The 18,915-nt window shown below is 41.1% G+C and overlaps 1 protein-coding gene across 17 annotated transcripts in view; it reads left to right on the forward strand.

The window, feature by feature from the left end:
• MAST4 (microtubule associated serine/threonine kinase family member 4) overlaps positions 1–18,915 on the forward strand; it is a 556,148-nt gene that overhangs the window by 221,789 nt on the left and 315,444 nt on the right. For 2 of the 17 annotated variants that reach the window (XM_053223486.1, XM_053223496.1), the window contains exon 1: positions 11,376–11,426. The exons of the other annotated variants lie outside the window; for them this stretch is intronic. In XM_053223486.1, the coding sequence (XP_053079461.1) occupies positions 11,391–11,426 (36 nt within the window). In that variant the 5' untranslated portion in view covers positions 11,376–11,390. Of the gene's footprint in view, positions 1–11,375; positions 11,427–18,915 lie in introns of those variants that run through there. 17 annotated transcript variants of the gene reach the window in all.

Consider the following 18,915-nt stretch of genomic DNA (forward strand, 5'->3'; position numbering starts at 1 on the left):
CCAGCTAATCAATAAACTAGGTAAACTATAAAAATTGTGAATTACGTGAACTTCCAGAGATCAATATGCATGCAGCCACCAATCATTTTATCGCTGACACCAGAGCCTAACGAAATTAAAGTGTTTGATTTTTCTTGAAACTTAAGTTGCAAATAAATTATGAGTTACGGGAGAGCTTTTTCAAGTGTCTTAGCATGTATTTGTCTTGGAAGCAAAGGCATGGAGGTTGGCAAATGACTTTTGAGACATGCATGTTAGAAGACAATATTGCCGTTAAAATCATGGTTTTGACAATTATTTCATGATGGGGGAAAACGCTGGCACTAATAATTTGAAGTGAAGAAAGGTAACTAAACCGTGTACATAATGCACATTTAATCCCACAGACATTAGTCTGTGAGGCAGGGATGAGAAGCTGGAAGGGGGGGGGAAGAGAAAAAAATAACTGATCTAACATATATGAATATACCTAACACAGGTTAAGAATGCATTTTGTTCTTCATGTAAAACAACAGGAAGAAAAGGCACTGAAAGGTTAATTGTATCTTGATGGTGGGATCTAAACATTTTTTCTTTGAACTGGTCTATATAAAGCATCTATTACTTTGTCATCTTTCAAAACTGTGGGAATTGGGGGCCTAGTTTTAAATTCTTTGGCATTGTTGTCTAAGAAGAAGTTTTATACTACTCAACAACATCATTGACAAGCTCTTCAAGGCGTTTTTTTTATTTTTTATTTTATTTTGTGCATCTTTATGGAATTGAGAAAGGTAAATCAATTCTAATGTGATACCTAGTTCCAGACCTTAGGACGGTGGTTCAACTGAATCTGTCCTTTTGAACTACCCGGAGAGCTTCCAAAGCCTGAGGCCTAGGTGCAACCTGCGTGAATTAAATTAGCACCTTTCAGCTGTGTGCAGCCAGGATTGAGCCTCTCTACCCCGAGGGGATTATGTGTCCAAGGAACCCTAAATCATGGAACCTCTACTTCTGTATCTCCAGTGCAAGGTTTGACAGACTTCAAAAGGTGTGACGGAGGTTTGGCCTCCTTTTTTCCACTGAGACGTTGGTTTGTTTTTACGGAGAAGGAGGAAGATGCACTCCGTGTATTTGTTTTTTTGACTTCCCAAGCAATAGCAAAGATTGTCATGTGCGAGCTCAAACCAGTAACAAACTCAGCTCCAGGGGGATTTATTAGAGTGGTGCGGCTGGAGGCAGCCTTAGACCATTACCCTGAAAAGACCCAGGGCACTGGTGGTGTCCAGGCCCACTTTTCCATTTTTTTAAATTGCTGGGATATGCCCCATCATTTGCATCTAGAAACCACCTCAAGGGCCTGGTAAGACCGTTGCTTTGTCCCTCGAAGCATTGTCATAATGCTTAGATATTACACACCTGTGGTTTGGAACTCTTAATCTAGATATTCTTCAGTAGTATTCTTGTTGAGTTCTGCACACGTTTGTTATTCTACTTAGATTGTGAATGCAGATGCTTTTGATTCTGGCAGTCAAGCACGGAAGTCCATTCTTTGCCTTTCTTTCAATAAATGTATCATAATAATAATGATAGCAGCAGCAGTGTATTTTGACCAGGTTGGTGTCAGATCACTGAATATTGGGTCTTGACACTATTGGACTTCCCATCCCAGGCTCCAGCGTTACAGAATGAGTGGAATATGGTACTGAACCACGAGGGGCTTATCATGGGGGAGATGCACGGCTGTTGAGGTAGCAGCCAGGGCTGGGTCCTGCGTCTGTCACAGGGCAGAGGCATACACTATGGGGCTGGCTCTGCCGTGGGAGGCACAAGGCTTTGTGCAGGTGAGGATGTTGCTGCCTGGCGGTGATGAGTTAGGAAGGGTGGTCCAGGCTGGGGAAACAACCAGGCCTGCGAAAATTGGGCCGGGTCTACCCTTTGGAAAGAGCTGCAAGGTAGTGCGTGGGAGAGACAGGTGGTGGCAAGCCAGAGGCCCAAGAGTGATGCCATGTTGAGGCATCTAGAGGTTACTGTCGAACAATAGGAAGCCATTGAAAGATTGTAAGCAGGGGGCAGAAATCTTTTGCCAGCTGTCAGCTGTGGTGTCACCTGTGCATGAAGAATGCCTGGGAAGAGGCCAGGAACAGCTAGGTTAGGAGCAAGGGGGTGAGGGGTGTTGCCACTGTGTGGACACTGTGTCTCTGAAAGTAGAGAAAAGGCGCTTCAGTAGAATTAATGCATGGTGACCTCTTGGGATGGATGGGGAAAGAGCTGGGAGGATCCAGGGATGATGGCCAAGTCAGATGAAGACCAGAAATAAAAGTGATCTGGATGGTAAGAAGATGATTAGCTCCGAGCATCTGGAGTTTAAAGCAGCTGTGGAAGCCCTAGAAGCACCTTGTAGGTAGAGGTATTCAATAAGCAGCTTGGACATAGGGCCTTAGACTTCCTTCCATACAGAGGTCAAGGCTGGATATAGATTCTGAAGTCATCTGCGTTAAATAATTAATCAAAGTACAGGATGAATAATGAGAGAGTACAATTTCTCACAGCCTAATAGATTTGTTAGAATAACTTTCAAGCATTACTATAACATGTGTTTTAACACTTATTTTGCAGGGCTGGTTACAATGATAAAAACAGCAAAGCAGTTTTATGCTTTAGTGTCAGGTCTTGAAGATATATCTGGTTTTGAAGATGTGGGGTTTTGTGTGTGTGTGTGTGTGTGTGTGTGTGTGTGTGTGTGTGTGTGTGCATGTGTTTTTGCAGATTGCTTCCAACTTTGACAACTTGCCTACGGGTCTCATTTCAATACAGTTTTGAAAAGGCAAAATGAGACATCCTAAACTAGAGGCTGTAATGGAAAAAGCAATTCATTCTTTTTATTTTATTTTATTTTTTATTTTTTAAAATTTACATCCAGATTAGTTAGCATATAGTGAAACAGTGATTTCAGGAGTAGATTCCTTAGTGCCCCTTACCCATTTAGCCCGTCCCCCCTCCCACAACCCCTCCAGCAGCCCTCAGTTCTCCATATTTAAGAGTCTCTTCTGTTGTGTCCCCTTCCTTGTTTTTATATTGTTTTTGTTTCCCTTCCCTTATGTTCATCTGTTTTGTCTCTTAAAGTCCTCATGTGAGTGAAGTCATATGATTTTTGTCTTTCTCTGACTAATTTCACTTAGCATAATACCCTCCAGCTCCATCCACGTAGTTACAAATGGCAAGATTTCATTCTTTTTGATTGCTGAGTAATACTCCATTGTATATATATATCACATCTTCTTTATCCATTCATCCATCGATGGTCATTTGGGCTCTTTCCATTCTTTGGCTATTGTTGATGGTGCTGCCATAAACATGGGGGTGCATGTGTCCCTTTGTTTTTTTAAGAAATTTTTTTTAATGTTTATTATTTATTTTTGAGAGAGAGACAGAGTGAGAGTGGGGGAGCAGCAGAGAGAGAGAGAGAGAGAGAGAGAGAGAGAGAGAGAGAGAGAGAATCTGATGCAGCTCCAGGCTCCGAGCTGTTGTCACAGAGCCCAATATGGGGCTCGAACTCACTAACCGCAAGATCATGACCTGAGCTGAAGTCAGACACTTAGCCAACTGAGCCACCCAGGCACCCCACATGTGTCCCTTTGAAACAGCATACCTGTATCCCTTGGATAAATGCCTAGTAGTGCAATTGCTGGGTCGTAGGGTAGTTGTATTTTTAGTTTTTTGAGGAACCTCCATTCTTTTTTTTTTTAATTTTTTTTTTTAACATTTATTTATTTTTGAGACAGAGAGAGACAGAGCATGAACGGGGGAGGGTCAGAGAAAGGGAGACACAGAATCCGAAACAGGCTCCAGGCTCTGAGCTGTCAGCACAGAGCCTGACACGGGGCTCAAACTCACGGACCGTGAGATCATGACCTGAGCCGAAGTCGGCCGCTTAACCAACTGAGCCACCCAGGCGCCCCAAGGAACCTCCATTCTTAAATGAAGATGACGAGGTTGGTACCATATTGTTTGAAACAGTGAGTGAATTTAAAACCTGAGTGAGATTACATCAAATTCAACAAAGACTTTTCCTTTTCAATGGAATATCTGTAATTGAAGATAGGGGGTTCAGCCAAGAAAGACAGATGGCATATGTACAACCTTATCAGTTTTCTGACACACTGTTGCCAATTTGTGTATGTATACACAAAGACATTAAATCACATTGATAAAAAAAATGAACCCTTTTGGGAGTTATAGGTAGGATGCATTACAGTGAGCATGAAATGATTATAGAAAACATGAAGTAGTTTTTAATGGATTGTTTTAGCTTAGTGATCATAGTTAGATAGCAGCTACATCTAGAAATTCATTTTATAGGATTTTCATCATAATGATGTTTTTCCTGATGAGATAGTGGTACTTCTGTATTTTCCAATTGCCTCTTCTTTCAATTTTAGCATTGTTCTGAAAGTGAAGGTGGAATTAGACCATTGATTTGACTGTTTACACTTTTCCCTTAAAACCTTATTCTAAATATAAATTATTGAGCTCACAGATTCTTTTCCCATTAACTGTTGAGCAATCCAACTAAAAGATACGGTAAATACAGATCGAATTTGGATAGTGTGGTGGATACAATTATTCTCTTAATTGTTCAGTCCTCTGTCTACATTCACTCCCCTGCCCAGGCCTCATGGCTTCATCTCAGGCAGAGGTACTTCCCCTAGTTGACTTTGGGCTCAGCTATGTGACTTGCTGGGGCCCATGACCTGTCAGTTAACAGAGTCACAAACAGAGGCTTGAAATAAGGTTGTGCTGTTGGTCCTGCCATCTTGCACTTTGGTGATTTACTATAAGAACAACATGCACTGAGTAGCCATTGGGTTCCAGAACAAACCCTCATCGAACTGACCTACAGTAACCTGGAGCCAGGAGCCAAGCCTGGGAAACTCAGAGTCTACCTGCAGACATGCCACTGTGAGAATAAATGTTTACTGTTGTAAGCCACTAGTTTTGTATGGGTTTATTATCCAGCCTTATGGTAGCAGTGATGACAATACAGGGAAGAAGCTCATGTTGTGGCAAAGACCGTCAGAGCAGTGGCACTGAAATCTAGTAGACTACTGTGTGGATGTTGAACCAATGCCTTTTGCCTGGATTATCCTGGGCATACTGCTGTCATCTAAACTTCAGGCTTGTCATCAGTCAAATGGGAATACTACTTATGCCCCAGGACTGCTATAAAAATAAATAAGATGTATGCATGTAAAGTTACTTTGAGCAATGTCAAGCAGCTAGTAAGAAGAACATAGTAAGTAATCATGGCCATTTTCACTGTATTTCTACATAGCTGAGCCTCCCTCTTCTTCTGCTTCCCTTGTACTGTGTTACTTTGCCACATCGTAGTTGTGTGACTCTGGAGCAGGTTAAAACTTTCCTGTGGCTTAGGTGTGTGTGTGTGTGTGTGTGTGTGTGTGTTTCCCTATAATGTAAGAGTACTAACACTTACCTAGCAGGATTCTTAGTGGACTACTGCAAAGGTAGGTAAATATCTAATTGTCTTAGTTCAGGCTGCTATAACAAAATAAAACAGACAAGAGGTCTTAAACAACAAGCATGTATTTCTCACACTTCTGGAGGCTGGGAATGTCAAGGTCAAGGTGCTGCAGATTCCATATCTGGTGAGAGCCATCTTCCTGGCTTACAGATAGCTACCTGCTGGTTCTATCCTCACACAGTGGAGACAAATCTCATTTCTCTTCCTTTTTTTTTTAAGGGCATTAACCCCATCATCAGGGCCCCCGCTTCATGACATAGTCTCCCCCTAGTAATCTCCCGACCTCCAAGTCAATCATATTAGGGCTTCACCATATGACTTTGCCTGGGGGCAGGACACAGGCACAAACATTCAGTCCACAGAACTCACCGTGGCTGAGTGAGAGGGCACTTAGTAAAAGTAGCTTTACTATTAAGTTTACTATCCATACATTCCCATCATTTCTTTAAACTCAGGTGTCCATTCCTAGTTCTTGAATGCCTCTTACGAGCCAAGCATAACACTCTGTACTTTGGGCTTACCTCTAGGTTTCTGGAATCTCTGTTTTTATAGAAAGGAAAGATAAAAGGGTGGAGCACAGAGAAGGAAAGAACAGAAGTACTGCAGTTGGAAAGGCATGATATATTGGTAACATCATTCAAATATTTAATATGTGTGTATTATACCTTTGCTCCTGTGAGTGTTAAAAAGTAGCTCCTTCAGTGTTGGGGGGGGGGCATGCCTGGGTGGCTCAGTCAGTTAAGTGTCCAACTTCAGCTCAAGTCATGATCTCACGGCTGGTAGGATGACATCTAAAATGGGCTGGTGTTTGTAGCTCATCTGTATTAATCAGTGTGGCAAGATGACTTCTAAAATGCCTTTGGTTTAAATGGACAAAAATAGCTAAGTTTACTTTTTGCCTATGGAAAAATGTTTTGATGTGTTGGCTCTCAGTCTACAGACTTTTGCCTGTTCTTCCCTTTTGTACAAATTTTGTGTACTGTCTTGTCTGTTCCCTTTGTGTGTGTGTGTCCACTGACCACACCAGCTGTGAGATCCTGGTACTGCATACTTCTCTATCCAGAATTTGCTCCATAGAAAGCCTGTGTCCTCAACGTTCTTGCTTTGAAATTACTTTGATGTGTATCAGCTGGAATAGATTTTGAGATGCTGGGTTTTAACATCTGTGTGCCACTTTCTCTAGAAGCTAATTGACTGATTGGGGTTGGAGGAGACATGAGAGTCTATACATTTGACCAATTTCAGAGAGCTTACCTTGCAAGCTATTGAAATGCAAAAACAGATTACACTTAGAGACTCGGAGAACTCACAGTTCAGTTCTTTGTTTTCTTCTGAAAAAATAAGCATTCAAAATTCATGCACATTCTATTATTCATGTGGTTTATATTTAGGTTCTGCTTATATGTCTAGATAAATCTTATCACCATTATTTAAAATTTCATGAATGAAACGTTGCATCTCTAATGCCACACTAGCCTAGACACCTTTAACCAATCAAAGTAACTTGAAATGCAGCCCTTAAATGAGTTCTTGTGTGTGCCTGTGTATATGCATTTACATATGTCATTGCCTTATCTATAGCTGTTTTTTTTTAAATCTACTCTGTGTAAAGTGGGTGAGAATTCAAAACAACCTTATTTTGCCCCAGAAAAACCTGAATTTTTAGTATGTGGTGCTTATAAGGCTTCTATGAAATAGAGTGTTGATGTCAAAGCACTTCTCTTTGTTTGATAGTTGTTACATTTGTGGTCCTGATACAGACAGGACACCTTTACTGTGCTATCCGTTCACCTGCCTGTTCAAGGCAGTTATTGGACACCTGTCATGTGTCAGGTGCTTGAAAAGAATCTGGCATGTCAGCAAGGCGGTTCCTCTGTTATTCAGTCTGCTCCCTAGCTTAGCTTTCCCTGAACACTTAATGCCTTCAGGAATCCCCTTTTTCCTGAGCTTTGGTCACGTCACCCATATCAGAAGAGAGTATAATTTTCCTAGCCAAGTCCAGAGCCTGTCTACTTCCTGTCTACTACCTCTTGGCACTGACACTGACTTTTCTTACCAAAGCCTCTAGGACATGAGGGGCAGACTAGCCAGTGATATGTGTGTGAGAAGGAGCATGGAGTGCGGTAAAATCCTTTGTGTCCTCGGTAGTTGTGGTGATGGTCTGAATTAAGCTTTCTGTTACCTTCTGTAAGCCATATGGAAATTTATCAGGTCTCTTTGTCCTGTTGGAGGTTCTGTAATTTCCAAGTAGGAAAAGTTTTTCTGGGGGAAAAAAAACCACAAATGTTCATGGGGATTTTGATAGAAAATAGGGCCCGAGTGTATCTGGGTTCATGCTTACAGCAGAAAGGAGTTGCACAAATTACTGCGATTCGACGCTTTTTCTTTTTGGAGTTATCGCAGTTTTGAGTCTTTTCTCCTTTTCCTTCTGGGCCTTCAAATGTGTTTCAGTGGATATGCTGGGGTGGGCGGTGGTGGGGCAGTGAACAGTGGCTGTATCATTTCCTGTCTCCTCATGCCAGGAGGTGTCTTTCATTATTATAGTCCTTCCTGTCATTGTCAGATGCTTTCCTTAAGTTGTTCTCAGCTGAAAACTGGTGTGAAGTCTGGCATTCATCATTAACATCTGGCCCCAGCCAGTGTGTGTTTGTGTGTGTGTGTGCATGTGTGTGTGTGTGTGCACGCACATGCATGCTTCAGGGTGTATGTTGGTTATGAGCTGTTGGTTTCTGCTTTCCACCATTTATTCCCTTTGGTTTTCTCAGTTATGGACTATGACCTTTTAAACCTCCAGGCACACATTTAATCTTCTTTCTATCTTTACGGTAAAAAACAAAACAAACAAACAAACCAAAAAAAACACCAGCATTGCTTTGAACATAGTATAAGAATGTTGATTTGATTTGAGAAAGTATCTTTGTTTTATATATCTCTTCACTTAAAACAGTGATCAGCTACATTCTTCTGGTACTTTGTTGCTTCTGTTCCTATGATTAACTTAACAGTTACAGGAAGTGCTTTTAGGTCTTCATCATTGGCATCGTCTCATGGGAACATTCATTCCGTCACCCACTGGGTTTTTTATCCTGTGTTTTTACTTCGTACAAAGCTGGGGATAGAAGGACCAACAAGATACACTTCTTGTCATCTTGTGGGTGCTTACAACCCAGAAGTAGAGAAGGCAAACTAGAAACTAGACAATTGAATGCAGAGTGATACATGTTATGATGGTTAACCTGTCACAAAGTTGGTGCTCCGTGGATGGGTAGATGAATAGTGTAAATATGCAATAGGATGCCATAGGGGCACATAAGAAGACATTTACCCAGTGATGGAGTGATCAGAAGCATGACATCACTGATGAAGGTTGGCAATTAATTTCTGTTCATATTTTGGTCTGCTCATCTTGAGTTTCCCAAAATTCAAGGGGAGATAGACAAGAATGTATGTATGAGCTTGGAGAGATAAGGACAAGAGTGGCCTGGAGATAGATATTCAGGTGGCATTGTCCTGTGGGTGATGACCGGAGCCACGGCATTGGATGAAATCACCCACTGAGAGTATGAGGTATGCGAAAAAAGAAGGATCTAGAAAATAACAGAATTAATCGGGTCCTACCCTGTGCTCTTAGCATAGCCGTGGTAATCGACATAAATGTGATGTTTATTGGGCTTCTGAGTGCTTTCCATGTGTCAGCTCATTTCACTTCTACAGCTGCCCCTTAAGAAAGATGGGATTATCCTTAGTTTTCAGAGGTGAAAACTGTGGAGTGAAGTAACCTTTCTGGGTCTCATAGTTCATTTAGTGAGCAAGTAGCAGAGCCTGGTTTCAAAACCTGGATGCCTAGATTCAAATTTAGGTGGTTTAAACAGATTCCTAATGGTCTTACAATTGTTTTGCTTCCCTGAATTGGGCACAACAGACAGCCTGAGTGATAACTCTCATCTATTATGACAGGTTCAGTAGAAGTTTTATCCAGCATAATAAGGAAGCCCAGAGATGGGGATGCCAGTGTGTCCATGTAAAGTAAGCTAGATGGAGATGGTGATGAGTTCCCTCATCCATAGTTTTACCCTGGCCTTGAGGGGCTAAAGCTATGTTGTATTTTTGAAACAGTAGGCTTTGATACTAGTTCTGAATAGTTTATCCATCGAAGGCAGGGTGAAATAGCGTCCACTGCCCTAAGAGACAGGATGGCTTGGTCTCTGGAAGTGCATCTAGTTTACTGATAACTTGGGTCCTAGAGAAGATATAGCTAATCCATAATTGTAACTCATAAATTGTGTCATTATATCAGAAAAGGTATATTGTGGCTTAAAATCCCCGGACCATTCTCTTAAAACCTGGAAGGACTTTGTAAACTAGTTGGCATATGGAAAGCCATGCTAATAAACAGAGAACAGTTAGTAAGGCAAAAGAAGAAGAAGAAGAAGAAGAAGAAGAAGAAGAAGAAGAAGAAGAAGAAGAAGAAGAAGAAGAATTATTTAAATTTTATTTCTTTTAGGGTAATTTTAGTTTTTGGAAGATGGGGTAAAGACAAAGAGCTCTGGAGATCAAATAGTTTCCAGGAGTAGGTATTACTTTTGTTATGACAAATAACTCAGTTGGAACCTATAACTGCTTGACTTAACCAAATTGAGATCCTACTGAGTTAGAAGATGTGGTCCCCTGATGCTTAATACTTTGCTGGTATCCATTCCCCCTTTGCTCCTTCTTAGCAGCCCCTGATTTCCATTTGGGGGAATCCATGTGGTTTTAGAAATGTGGACCAAGGTCTGGATCGAGAGGGGCCAGTGGTATAGATTGGGCTGATGATCCTTCCTATTCTCTCCCATTGACCACAGTGATGGCAGGGACTGATGGAGTCTGGCAGAGTGGACTTCTGTTCCTTTCCTGGGAAGGCTGATGCCAAGTTGCTCTTTCTCGCTGGACGTTAATTAGGAAATACATACTCTCAAAAGTAAATGCCAGGTATTTTGGATGTGTGAAAAAGCATGCTGTAGGAAGATGGAAATCCCATGAAAAGCAGGGCCAAAGGATTCTAAGAAATCAGGTTTGTAACAACGGAAGCTGCTAAATCAAAGCTTGTCCGAAGCAAAGCCTCTCACTGGACTTTTCAGTTATGCCACTGGGTGAATCTGTTATATTGTTGAACCACTTTGAATTGGGTATTTTGTTACTTGGAAAAGAAATCACCATCACTATTCTGTAGTTTTCATTTGGTGATTTTCTTAAGATAGCTATTTTTCCTTTAAAATATTTAGGCATTTTTATCTTAATGCCAAAATAAATTTAGTGGGTGTTCCCCTAAAATGCTTTGCATTTTTCTTCTACAAAGACGTCTTTATTTTATTTTACAATGTAAGTAGGTTTTAACATATGAGTGTTTTGTTTATGAAGAGGTCCGAGGAAATACAAGAATGAGATTATTCAGGGATGAAAATTTATTTCAGTGACATTTGCAATGAAAATGATAAAATATTTTCTTTGAAGGATTAGTGTATTTGTGCTCTTATTCTGCTAACCTCTTAAAAGCAGGCAGACGTTTGTTTGGCAAGGAGAGAATTACTAGGCTCATCTTCGTCAATGATAAGTTAGCCTCAGTTATTATAATTATATCTTAAGTGATTTGATGGTGACAAATAGCTGACGTGGCAAGTCAGCATGAAGCTTTATAGTGTTCCTGCCTTTTATCACTTCTGCTCTAAATAATTGTTCACATCTGTCGCCAATAGATGTAGCTCTGTGAGGATTTGGATGTGTGGAACAGGAAATCCTGGCTAGTGATTTTTTTTGTATCCTTTCTTTTCTGTCTTTTCTTCCCAGGTTTCCTCTCCTTTCCAGTGCATTGACTGTATGAAGTGTTCTCATTATGAAATGCTGTGCTTACAATGGCAGGTTGAATTCCGTAAGTGATGTGGCCAATCACGCTTTGGTCCATAGCTGCCTTTATTCACATGGCCTAGGCAGCTTGGATGCCTGGTGTGCTCATGGCAGAAAGCTGAGTCAGATACATGGAGACAGTTGACATCCATGCTGTCCACCCCAGTGTCAAGTTCTCTTCACATAAAGCCTGGAGATAGAGTGAAGTTTGGGGGAGGGTCTCAGCCTTTGCGAAATAAGAAAACTGACTCACCGACAGTGATTGGGGTGATTGGGGTGTCCTTATTCTGGGTTTCCTTGGTTATTTCGGGCATCTGTGAATTGAGATGCAGCCAACGTGGCATTCTGTGGCCTGGAGGTTGACCATGAAGCATTCTTGGGGAAGTGGATGGAGATTGTGAGGGGTCTGTGGAAATTTGCCCCATTTGCTCCATTTTGCTTCCTGCACCATGAGGAGGCCGAGGAAGCAGGAGAAACCCCTCTCTGTCAGCTCTGCACCAAGGAAACATCTCTGCTCTCTGCCTGGAGCAGTCTACACCCTCCCACTTCGTCTGCTGCTTGAATCTTCCCCTTCTTCATCTTACTTCCTTCCCCATCTTGGCAGCTCTCCCATGACCTGGCAGTCCCTCTCTCTTTCCCTCCCTTTCTTCTCTCTTGCCCTCCTCCCTCTTCCTCTGCCCCACTTCTCTCTTTTCTTCCCCTGCCTTTTTTTCATTTACTCACCTCCTCCTCTTTCTTGAGTTTACTTGGACATACTTTTGTCCAGAGCAGCAGTTTTCTACTGTCAACCCCCAAGCCTGGGTCAGGTCCCCATCAGATTAGATGGGAATTGCCTGTTCTCTTGTCTCTCTCTATCCCAGGAGTCTGTAAGCTTCGGGAAATTTGGGAGATTGTCTTACTGCCTGTTAGATCCCAATTGCATGGTCAGATGTGGTATGATCCGTAAAGCTGGTTATTGTCAAGGGCTAGGTTCCAGACGTTTTTGATTCTGTGTTTTTGAGCCATTCTGTTAGAATTTTTTTTTTTTTACTGTGCGTGTTTTTACAATCAGACTAGGAAGCTTAAAAAGGAAATAGAGAAAAAGCTATATGTGAAATAAGGGGACTCTCTCAAGGTCTGTTCAGTTGTTCATGGGGTCTCCAGCAAAAAGCATATTACCTCACAGGCATGAGAGAATTATTTATAGTGGTTACATCAGCCAGAATAAAGATGATGAATTTAAGATTCTCATCCCTGCACATCCTGTGAGTCACTGCAGAATTCCAGGTAGAGGATTTGCCTCATTTGCTTTTTGTTGTTGCTGTGAATCCTCCAGGGTCCAGGTGTTGAGCTTTTCTGTAAGGAAAGTGTCCCTTTTTCTTCAGTGGCTAATGTCTGAGGTCCTGAGAATGAGAGAAGCACAGAATTTTAAGTCCAAGAGAGAAACCTTAGATTTAATCTAGCTTAATTCCTTCATCTTTCAGCTAAGAACACTGAATCTCAGAGAAATAAGTGACAGAACTGAAGTTATCAAAATAGTGGCTCTCGGAATCAGTGTTTGAATTCGTAGCCTGCTCACCCTGCCCTCTCCTGCATAGCAAATGCTTGAGTTCTTTTGTGTGGCTGTGTTGAACTTTTACATAATGACTTTGTAAATAAGAAAATAGTCCTTGCTTAACGGAAATGATCCCATTTTCAGAAAGTTTGTGAATATCCTCCAGTGAATCTTCTGTTTAAATAACTAAATTGCAAAAGCCTGTCCCAAGTTGTTGCCATGCGGCATTTTCTAGACTTTGAATAAATGTTTACTAACTGTTTTCATTTTATATTTTGGAAGTGTGAAGGCAAACAAAAATATCTTCAGGGGGTAGAGGCATAAGATACTTACAGAAAGCCAACCATGGGCCCTGTAGGGAGTGGTGGGTGCTCTTGGTCAAACTGGAGAGCATGGGTCCTGCTTTAAAAGGATTCAAATTCCATTTTTATTTGGAAATCCTAAACAGAACTATGACCTTTGAACCTTGTGTTTGAGATTCCCTTCAAATCTAGGCCCTCAAAAAAATTATATAAAGAATTCATTTTAAGCCCCTTAAACAAATACAAAACAGGACAAAACCTTGTAAAATTGCATCCAAGTGGGAGGACTCTTCTCTTGGAATATGGGAGAGGGCTTCTCTTGCCCATAGAGGTTACTCAGGCTGTATTTATACTCGGTGCATGCTGTAAATTTCCCCATAGATGGTAATCTCCATCTTCCGTAATTGAGAATGGCTTAAAATTGTTCTAAAAACACATGAGAGATTTTAGCACAGTATTCCATCTTGGCCCTGTTTTTTCGTGTGTAAGAACCATAATCTTACCTATTTATCTCGCTATCTACCTGCGCAAAGACTCTGCAGAAAGGCTTGGAGTAGAGAAAAAGAATCTCATAGAGCATCGTCGTAAGTAGGGCTTAATCGAAGAGTGGGCAGGGGCAGCAGTGTAGTTGATAAGGCTGCCAGGCATTTTGAACGAACCCGTTAGTTACAAATTTTTGTTACGCAAAATTTAACACTCATGGCGTGAGCCACGAAGATGCCGCAAGTGGCCTCGGATGCATTTTTTTGTGCTGGCCGTTGCTGTTAGAGGACAGTTTAATTTGTGTGAGATATTGCTCCAACTCGCTGTCTCTTTCATTCCTTGGGAAATGACTCTTGCGAGTCACCATTTTCTTAATGTGTTAAAAACCTGTGCTACATATCTAAAACCCTTTTTATTTTTATTAGCACCACACATTACTGGATTATTATAGTCGTGTGCTCCCCTTCTCTCTGTTGAGTCTCTCTTTGTGTTAGCATTATCGTGGTGCAGATTTCCTTCTGAAGATAAGCAGTAACTAATTGTGGAAAAATGCTTTGTAAGATGAGTGTCTATCTATACCATTCTTCTGACTGTTTACAGATTTGCCAAATGGTTTTGCATTATTTATTTAGAGCTAGAGGGGCTCTAGTGGAGGTTCACTTTGGTCTCATCTTCCTATTGTAGAGCCCAATAAAGTTATCTGATGCTAGCTGAACTCCTATTATTTTAACAAATCACAGTTTCCGTGAACAGTTCTAGTATTGGGCTCAATGTGGTAAAATATTTTAGAAATACATAATAATAATAACCTTCCATAGTAGAATGGATGCCTAATAAATATTAGATGCTCTAAATATTAGATGTTATGTATATTAGCCCTAATTCTCAAAATGACCTGGCTAGGCATTATTAATGCCATTTTATAGGAGAGGAAAATGAAGCTGAGACGCACAGTAAATTGCTGGGACTTCATAGGTCTTGTCTTTGTGGGTACAAACCTGTATTTCATTGACTTTTACAATTTGCCCTTACCCCCATACCATCGTCTGGTCCTCTATTGCTCCAAAGCGATTTGGTAAGAGGGACTGGGCTGGAAGACATTTTGCGTAGCTGAAAGCCATTAATTCGCACTATGTGTTTTCACCAAATTAGAAACACGGCTACATCTTCTACATGAAAATATCATTGCAGTGCAGAGTAGCAAAGCTCTTTGGTGTGTGGTAAGTTTACAAAAGTTGGACAGATGTGTCTTGCTCTTGTTCAAAGGACACCCTAATAAAGTATAAATGATCTTCCCTCCCTAAACAGAATTCCCATCATATTCCTTTTGGCGAGTGACGGCAGAGGTATGTGGAAAATATGGTGGGACGAAGAGTATGGTACCGTCACATTTGGAATTGAAAAACAAACCTGATTGACACCCTCTTCCTCACAGGGTCATAGTGGGTGGTGTCTCCTGGTGAAAGCCCAAAGCAAGGCTGAGAGAGGATGGTTAACAAATCTTCAGTTCTTTTGTGACCCAGCTCCACCCTCCCTGCACCTTTCTGGTTCCTTTGTTCCGTGGCGTGACTCCCAAGACTGGTGGAGCTGTAAGGAATCGCTTCTGCTGAAACGTAGCATTTGTTAAAGCCATCGCTGGTTAAAGAGAACTGTAAGAATGCAAAGGCAGTAGGCATGTTTGATAGGGCTGCATAACCAGTGTGGTAATTTAGGTCACATTCTAAAAGATGAACCTAGGGTAAATGTAAATGTTGGAGTCATATGGGTCTGAGAGATCCCAGTGTGCCTGTGTACATTTAAAATCTTCACTGAAAACTCATTTCCCCTTCGCTTTGTTTTTCTTTTTTTTCCCAGTGGTCATATTTCTATTAAGTATTCCCAGAGCTGTCTGTGATTCTGTGGGAGAGCTGATTGGATTTTTAAAAATAAACAAATAGGACTACAGAAATATCTTATGAATAAGCAAGAGAACGCGCCTGCTTTTATCAGTTCTTTCTAGTTAGTGTCACGTGAAGGGGGAAAGTTCTCTCACAAAAAGTGACGTCTCACATATGTTAAGAAATGTTTAAATGTCTGTCCTGAGTTTGCACAGTGCTTACCGAGTCTCAACAGAGAGTAAGAGGAGAATGTAGACTTCCAAGTAGGCGATTTGGAAAATATTACAGAGTGTTTGGACATAAAGTTTTCCAGCTCACTGCTTCACGGACATTTCTGCCTGTGGGAATAGCTTTTTGAATGAATGGAAGGAAAAGGCCTGATTCCTGTAAGAGTTTTTGTGGAGAAGAAAATCAGAACTCTTTTCTAAATATATACCTTATGTTTTGAGCGGGTGGAAGAGACCCTTAGGTATATTGCATTGAGCACAAAGTGCATTAATACAGCAAAGACATTTAATTATATATTTAATAGACTACTTACAGAGTCAGCAGAAATTAAACATTTATAACAAGTCGTAGTTTAAAATAAGCTAGTGAAGTTGCATAAATAGGTTCACCACAAATTTTGCAAGCTTGCCTTTTCCAAGAAGGCAGGGACAGTATCTTTTTAAAGTTAATTTTGTGCCCACACGATCTAGCACATAATAAAGGCTTATTGAGTGAATATGGGGTAAGAACTAGAATTAGACATCAGACATGCTCTGTCTAGACTATATCCGTATCAGTGGTCACTTGTACTTGTGGTTGGCATGTGTATTGTGGAGCCGTAGCTGCATAACAAATCATCCCAAAACGTGGCTGCTTCAAACAAACATCCTAGTTGTTGTAGGTCAGGAATTCAGATGCAGCTTAGCTGGGTGATCTGTCTCATGATCTCTCACAATAAAACTGAGGGGTTAGCTAGAGCCCCAGTTACCTCAAGGCTCCACTGAGGGAGGACGTGCCTCTAAGGTCACTCAGGTGGTGGTTGGTAAGATTAGGCTCCTTGCAGGTTGTTGGAATGCGAGGGTCTCCATTCCTAACTGGGTGTTATTGGGGGACCATCTCTTGCTCCTTGTTACATTGTCCTCCCCATAGGGCAGCTCACAACATGACAGCTCCCTTTCATCATAGTAAGAGAGCAAGAGAGGGTAGGTAGGACGGGAGTCACAGTATTCTCTAACCTAATCTCAGAAGTCATGCCTCATCCTTTTGTCATAATCCAGTCTTTAGGAGTGAATCACACACAGAGGCAGCCTCCCCTGTTTTATAACATGGTCATCTTCTACATGCCTTGATGTTAGCTCCTGTCACATTTACTGAGCGTGCTGAGTGTCTGTGTGTGTGTTCTCCCTTACAAGACTGTAAGTTCCTTGATGACTAGGACCTTATCTTGTTTATTTTTGTGTCTGCAGTACATGCATTTCTGGGCACTTAAATGTTTAAAAAATAGTAGAACCCATGAACTGGAGAAAATGCATGCTGAGCTGGACTAAATGGTTCTCTTAATTTGCCTTCTCCTCAGAGCAGAGCTGGATGAGGTTTTGAGGGCAGGTAGGAGGTGTGTGGAAGGAAAGCCAATCTAAGATTGCTGCAGTGGGCACTGGGAATGTCATTCTTTGGGGATCTCCTGAGGTACATGTTGAAAGAACCCCTCCTGGAATCGTCCATTTGAAGGACTCTTTAGAGGAAGCTGGAGTTTTATCAACCACCAGCTCCTGTCCCCTGTTGCTTGAAGGTTGTCCCAGAGGAAATAAGTTCCTTCTCACTCTGGACCCTACAGGCTACCAGGATCTTTGTTTTGTTTTGTTTTGTTTTGTTTGTTTTGTTTTGTTTTGTTTACAGGCTACCAGGATCTTAAAGAATGGCTGGGGCAGGAGTGCCTGAGTGGCTCATTTAGTTAAGCATCTGGCTCTTGATCTTGGCTCAAATTGTTATCTCATGGTTTGTGGGTTTGAGCCCTGCATCAGGCTCTGCCCTGACAGCGTGGAGCCTGCTTGGGATTCTTTCTCCCTGTCTCTCTGTTCCTCCCCAGCTCTTGCATGTGCACACTCTCTCGCTCAAAAAAATAAATAAACTTAAAAAAATTTTAAAAGATGAAAAGAATGGCTGGGACAGAATTAGAAGGGTACACAATATGTATGTTTGAGATGAATGCTGTTAGCATTGGGTTAGTCTGAGCTGGCTGTAATCCCTACCACAGCAGAGACTAAAGTCAGAAGAGATGTAGGGGGACTCAGAGGGACACGACACAGGCCAGCTCTGGTGTCTCCTCCATGTACAATGGGGGACTGAAGCCTGGTAACAAGTAGGATCAGAGGTAGCCCTCAATGGTCAGGATGGGAAGGTGCAGAAAATGACTGTGTGACCCTTACCTAGAATTTAAATGGATAAATCCTTTGTGCAGTAGTTTTCTGAAATTCTATCCTATTTTATTTTACTATTTCCACTTGAACAAAAGGAGAAGATATTGATCTCGGTTTTGAAGGGTTATTAATTGCCCTCACATGTGCCAGTCAATGTCAGTGCTGTCTGGAGGAAAAGATTAGAAATTCCTGTGTGTTGTCTTTATCAGGAAGACACATACTGACTGATTGCCTTTCTGATTTTAAATCTGATTTTCTTTTTATCTGGTTATGAATCAAATACTGTACATTGCACAAAGGCAGTCCTTATACCCATATTATCGTCGGAAGATCTTTTGATTGTGCTTTGTAGGAAATTGGAATGTCCTTGTTTTAAATACTGACCTAGACAAGAGTTACATGGCCAGTTGTTAAATGCGGTCTTTTAAAAACAAAAAGTGAAAAGTTTATAAAATACTCCAAAGGATAGAGAATGATAGAACATTCTATACTTGACATCTTGAATTAAGAAACTTTTACATTTTGTCAATTTTTTTTTCAGATAGGAGTTAAAATAAAAGCAATTGAATGTTCTAACAAGAAAAATAAATGCTAAAATAAATATAACATGACTGAAAACTCCCTTCCCAGGCCTTTGTTTCTTTATCTACCCTCCTTTCCAGAATTAACACCCCATAACCCCTCAAATTGATGTATTTTCAATTTGTTTGTATTTTCCGGTACATATTTTGCAAATTTATTTCATTCAGATTTTTTTTGATGATCTATGTTAATTCATATAGATTTAGTTCATTCATTTTATTTTATGTTTTTTTAACGTTTATTCATTTTTGAGACAGAGAGAGACAGAGCATGAATGGGGTAAGGTCAGAGAGAGAGGGAGACACAGAATCTGAAACAGGCTCCAGGCTCT

Source organism: Acinonyx jubatus, chromosome A1 (assembly GCF_027475565.1).
Source record: "Acinonyx jubatus isolate Ajub_Pintada_27869175 chromosome A1, VMU_Ajub_asm_v1.0, whole genome shotgun sequence".
NCBI classification, from domain to species: domain Eukaryota; kingdom Metazoa; phylum Chordata; class Mammalia; order Carnivora; family Felidae; genus Acinonyx; species Acinonyx jubatus.